Source organism: Chenopodium quinoa, unplaced genomic scaffold, assembly GCF_001683475.1.
Source record: "Chenopodium quinoa cultivar QQ74 unplaced genomic scaffold, ASM168347v1, whole genome shotgun sequence".
Taxonomy (NCBI): Eukaryota; Viridiplantae; Streptophyta; class Magnoliopsida; order Caryophyllales; family Amaranthaceae; genus Chenopodium; species Chenopodium quinoa.
In genome coordinates, this window is record NW_018744757.1 from 108172 (window position 1) to 114168 (window position 5997).

The 5997-nt window shown below is 40.1% G+C and overlaps 1 protein-coding gene across 1 annotated transcript; it reads right to left on the bottom strand.

The window, feature by feature from the left end:
* Positions 1-3826: 3826 nt before the first annotated feature.
* LOC110703747 lies at positions 3827-5113 on the bottom strand. The gene has a single exon (XM_021881532.1). The coding sequence runs from the start codon at positions 5111-5113 to the stop codon at positions 3827-3829; it is 1287 nt and encodes a 428-aa protein (XP_021737224.1).
* Positions 5114-5997: the final 884 nt, after the last annotated feature.

Here is a 5997-nt window from a genome sequence, read left to right on the forward strand (position 1 = left end):
ATGCTAAAATAGTAAGGTGAAGAATCAACCACCTCATGAAGCTCCAAGAAACAAAGCATCATCATCAAAGCCATGTGAGAACAAAAATGGAAAATAGAACTATGGATAAAGAAAACATTTAGTAACTTCAAAATAAAAGAAAAGAAAACGAAAAGGAAAGAAAATAAAAAGCAAAAATAAGCAAAACTAAACTATGAAGAAAACAAAAATAAGAAAATAAGAACTAAAGAACTAACTAAACATCTAACTAATCAACAAAATACTAAACTACAAAATTTGGATTCAAGGGATTTAGATTCATGGGATTTGGATATTGGAGGATTGGATTCAAGGGAGAAAACACACATCATGATCACAACAACAACAAGATCAAGAATGAGCAAACATCATCAAAGTAGGATCAAGAATGAGATCATCATGCAAAGAATCAAGAGAAGCAAGGTTAGTTTCAAAAACAAATTGGCCACCGAGACAAAACCCCTAAGAAAAGGAAACGTTCCCCCAAGCTAAACAAAGATACATCTCAACATCCCAACAATACAAAGCAAGCACACATAAGACAAGGGATGGAGGCACATAGCACAAAAATGAGGGAACTACCAACCACTACCACTCGACCCGGAGCCATCATTGTTATCCCCATCATAGGAAAACCCGGATGGGGGACCATGAGGATCCCATCCCCCGGTGTAACTAGGTGTCCAACCATAATGGCCCTTAAACTTATCTTGTTTCCAAGGGGCAAGGGGAGTGAATTGCTCGGGCAAGGCGAGCGGTAGTGGATGATCGGGGTGTACATAGGGGTAGTTAGGATCACCCCTATATTCGCTCCCACCGGGAACACGGTAATCGTAGTTACCGTGCTCATCGGGAAATGAGCGAGTCTCGGTGTTGGACCCTGGGGGTCCTTGCCAATATGGGTACGTAGGTACCTCATCACCCCCAAAAGATGGTAGAGGACAATATTGGGGTGGAAAGTAAGGGTAATTAACCGAGGGAGTGATTTCTCCCCGGTTAACACCCCCAACATATAAATGTTATTGTTGGAGAACATACCTTGTTGCATCTCCAAAATCCCTCTCATATGGGTATAGAGGGCCTCAAAATCTTGATCATACATGCCCTCTATCCAGATTTGCATGCCCTTCATTTGAGCACTAAGGGCATCTAAGTCGGAGTTGGCATATTGGTGATGTTGCTCTTGATGTTGTTGTTGTTGTTGTTGCGACTCTTCTTCTTCTTATTCTTCTTCACCTATTTCTTCATCATCATCATAGTAGGGTGGGAGGTGACTAATGGGGACATGCCAAATGTTTGCTACATTCTCTCGGTGGAGAGAAGTCAAGGAAGGGTTAGAGAGATAGCAACAACGCTCATTGTCCCTTAGCCAATCAAATACCTCGTCGTCATCATTCTTTGCTAAGAAATGGATTTGATTCAATTGCTTGACGTCGAGGTAAAGAGAATCAACATCCCCCATCGGAGTGCAAGATGGCAAATAATGCCCTAGCTCAAGGTTGGTCACTAGCCTAGTGACCATGCTCCCACAACGGATCTCGCCGGAATCCCTATCTTGCAACCCTTGGAAATAGCTTGCAAAAGTGTACCCCAAGTTTAGGCGACCCCAATACTCCGCACAAGTAGCTACCCATAAAATCCAAAGTTCCAATTGGCTCATATTTCCTAATTCTTGCTTCGGGAACACCGAATATCCCAATAGCCTATGGAGAACCCGGAGACATGGTTGGTATACCTTACTAATCTTGGCATACCGGGTCACAAAGTCACAACAACCAGTAATATTGTGCCACCACGAATTCTGGTCATACTCATCGTTGAAAAAGAAATCAGGATCCAAAATATCATAATTTGGATCAAAGTCTAGAGCCGCATTAAACTCTTCCAAAGATTGATCAAATTGAATGTTGAAGAGTTGAAATCAGACACGGTACATACCACCCTCAATCACCACAAGATCAAACGTGGCCAAGAACTCCAAAGTTGGTTCAACATATGTACGGAAGCTCCGGCTTACAAAAGATCCCATGCGAAGGTTGTTGAGCAACTCCCTCAAGTCTTCACCAATCCTCAATTTAATCATGTCCGGTTGAAAGTAGTGACGGGAAGGCTTGAGGGAAGAGTTTGCTTTGAGCTTGGAGTGTCATCTTTTTGTATTGGGTCGGTAATTCTAAGTTTGGGGATAGGGGTAGGTTGACGTTGTTGTGAGGTAGTAGGAGAAGGAGCGGGTTCTTCATTGGTTTTTCGTTTCTTAAAGATGCTTTTGATGAGTTTAGACATGATGATTTTCAAAGATAGCAACTCAAAACACCACAATCACTCCAAGAAACTCCAACCAACAATCTTGAATGCTTCAATGGAACTCCTTAACCAACAACCAACAACCAACAACCAACAATTCACTATTAAAGTTGAGCAATCCTAAATACACACAATTACCACCAATTCAAGCCACCAAATGCATTCAAACCATATGCCAAGCACAAAGAAATCAAGAACCAAGGCTCAACATTATCAACGAAGCACCATTACCAAAAATCTGATCACAACAGTTCTCAACAATAATGATCAATCAAGCTACACAAACAACAAACAGCACAATGTAAGCAATAAAAATTCTTTATACATCACCAATAACCAACCAAAATCCAATTTCAAACATCAAAACCATCAAAATACATACTACTACTATTCATGCCCATGTTTTAACTAAAACATGCAGTTATATGGTATAATAAAGCAATTAAGAGTAAGGGTAGATGATTATACTATACAAGAAGCAAGTTAGAGAAATCTTTAGCCACCAATTTCCACCCACACGATAAACCCCAAATAAGCTTCAACAATGGAGGAGAGAGATTAGTGGTTGTTATAGGTGAAATGTAGTATGAATTTGATATTAAATGGAAGAATTGTAAGAGGATTGGATGACTTGTGATGGAAATTTGGATGAATTTAAGTGAAGATTTGATGAATGTGAGTAGAGTATGGTGCGGTTTTGATGAGGGCGAAGGGGTTTACGTTCATGAGAAAAAAGGCTGAAGGGGAAATGAGGGAAAAGAAAGAAAAAAGAATAAAAGATAGGCACGACAAGGGGGGTGCGCGGCCGCGCGGCCTGGCAGCGCGGCCGCGCCAATGTCACGCGCGGCCGCGCACGGGCTAGGTGCGTCCGCGCCAGCTGCTGCTCCTCTTGCCTTTCTCCTTGGTGCGTTCTTGCGTGGGTACATCGATAACTATCATTCCCGGATTTTTGACCCCATCATAATAATCAGTTTCTAAATGTAAAAAATGTGGGTTCAACACCCCAAATAATGGTAGCACCACGATGAACTCACCAAGTTCCAATTTCTTCAAACTTAAGCCCAAATTTCCTAACTTACCTTTCTAACAATTCTTACCCCTTTTACCTCAAAATTTCAACAAAATTGAATATAAAACACTTCAAAAACCACGAAACACCATTCCATAGCTCGTTCCACTTGATGTAATCCAACTCCAAGAATTCAACCTATAAATCCAAAATAAAAATAAGTGAAAGAAAAGAAAAGAAATTAAAAGAAAGAAATTAAGAAAAATTGAAATCAAAAGAAAAGTTTAGAAATCTCCGGGTTGCCTCCCGGGAGGCGCTTGCTTAAGGTCCTTAGCTTGAACCTTCCTCCAAATCACGAAGGGTCAAAGATCACCACCTTGTCAAAGGTAGCGGATAGAACAACTTCTCTTTCATTTTTAAGCAACCTCTCATTGTTTCTTGACAAGAATTCACTAGCTTGCACATTAAAAAAAATCTTTTCATTTCTCATCTTCAATCTTATCCTCTTCTTCCTCGAAGCTCTTGCTTTCTTCTTGATTTTGTTTCCTTTTGTATTCTTTTTGTAGACGGTTTCACACCATCTACCTCCATGGAATCCTCCTCTTCCTCTCGAGGGTAGAGCTCAAACCAATGAGGAATGTCAATCTCCTCTTTGTTCATAGCCTTTGGAAGCTCCTTCTTATCTTCACTAACTTTCATGCAATCAAAACTCACAAGTACATCATCAAAAATATCATGAATATTGTTAGATGAAGAATCAATCACATACACATTATCAAAAGAACGAAGGGAATCATCACTCTTGATTCCTTTCACAAGGGATAAGGACTCATGCATTGGTTTTAGCTCAAAACTCTCTTTCTTGTTACCAACTCTCAAGGTAATACGGACTCCCTTAACATCAATCAAAACTCCCAAAGTAGCTAAGAACGGTCTCCCTAAGATAATAGGAATGTGGTTATCTTCTTCTATTTCAAGCACAATGAAATCAACGGGGATTGTAAAACCACCTATCTTTTGGGGAACATCCTCAACTCTTCCCTTTAGAAACTTGATGGACCTATCGTCCAATTGCAAAGTCATGTTGGTAGGAAGAAGTTCTCCTAGATTTAGCTTCTTGAAGACCGAGAAGGGCATTATGCTCACACTAGCACCCAAATCACATAAAGCATTCTCAAACATCTTTCTCTTAATTTTGCAAGGAATGGAGAAATTACCCGGATCTTTCATCTTCTCGGGGAGGTCATTGTGAATCAAAGCACTACAACACTCACCAAGCTCCACCAAATCTATCTCATTACAATCTCTCTTGCCACTCAAGATATCCTTAAGGAACTTGGAATATCTAGGCATTTGTGTCATGGCTTCGGTAAGAGGGATAGAAAGATGGACCTCCTTCAACATTTCAAGGAATCTCCCAAATTGTTCATCTAGTTTGTTCCTCAAAAACTTTTGGGGATATGGAAGGTCGGGTTTTCTCACTTCCTCTTGATTTTTCTCATGGCTCTCTTCTTTGCTCACATCTCTTGACACATCTTCCTCTTTTTTCTCACTTGAAACACTCTTCTTCTTGTCCTCCTCACAATCCCTAGAAACTCTCTCTTCAAGAACTCTTCCACTCCTTGTGGTGATGGAATAAACGGGTTTCTTTTGATCAACTACTTGAGAAGGCAATGAAGAGGGACTAGCACAATCTTTCAAAGTGTTTGCTAGTTGGGTGATTTGTGTCTCAAGCATTTTGTCATGTGTCATGATCTCATTAAATTTCTTATCACTCACCGCCATATAGGTGTTCAAGATTTTTGTTTGATTTTCAATTATCTCCTCCAAATTGGACTTGGATGATTGAGAATAGGAATTTTTACCAACACCTTGAGATTTTGGACCAAATCCGGGTGGGGGTCCCCTTTGATTGTTTTGAAAATTTCCCTATTTTGATTGTTCCAATTGCCTCGATTTTGATTGTTGCTAAAATTTTTGTTTTGGCCACCAAAGCCTTGAGATTGGATTTGATTTCCATAACCTTGGCCTTGGTTTTGATTCCCATAACTTTGGTTATTATAGTTGCCTCGGAAATTTTGGTTTCCTTGGTTCCTATAATTACCATTGTTATAGTTATCAAATCAACCTTGTTGGTGAGAATTTCTATTTCCAAAGTTTCTTGGTCCATCAAACCTTTGACCATTGTTATTGTTTAAGACAAAATTCACATGTTCACATTCATTAATCTCACCATCATCAAGAATTTCAAACCCATTTAAACAAGTAGATGTATCATGGTCATAAGACCCACAATTATCACAGAACAAGCATCCATTGGGCATATTATTAGAAGTAGAAAGAGGTGTAAAGTTAGAAGACGTACCTCTCCCTTTAATGCGGGAGGGATAACCTTGTGAATTGGAATTTGAAATCTCAAGCTTGGCCTTGATTGTTGTCATCCCCTTCCCCAAACTTGCAAATTGAGAGGAAAGATTGTCGTTAATGGCATTAAGGTGATCCACCGAGTAAACCGTTGATCCATTCTTGCTTGAAGACTCTGTTTCTCCTTCTTGCCAATCCATGTAATGGCGCACCACATCTTCTATAATGTCCACAACCTCTTCTTCGGTTTTGTTCATGATTGGGCCTCCGGCTCCCGCATCAAGACACAATTTTCCTTGAGGACT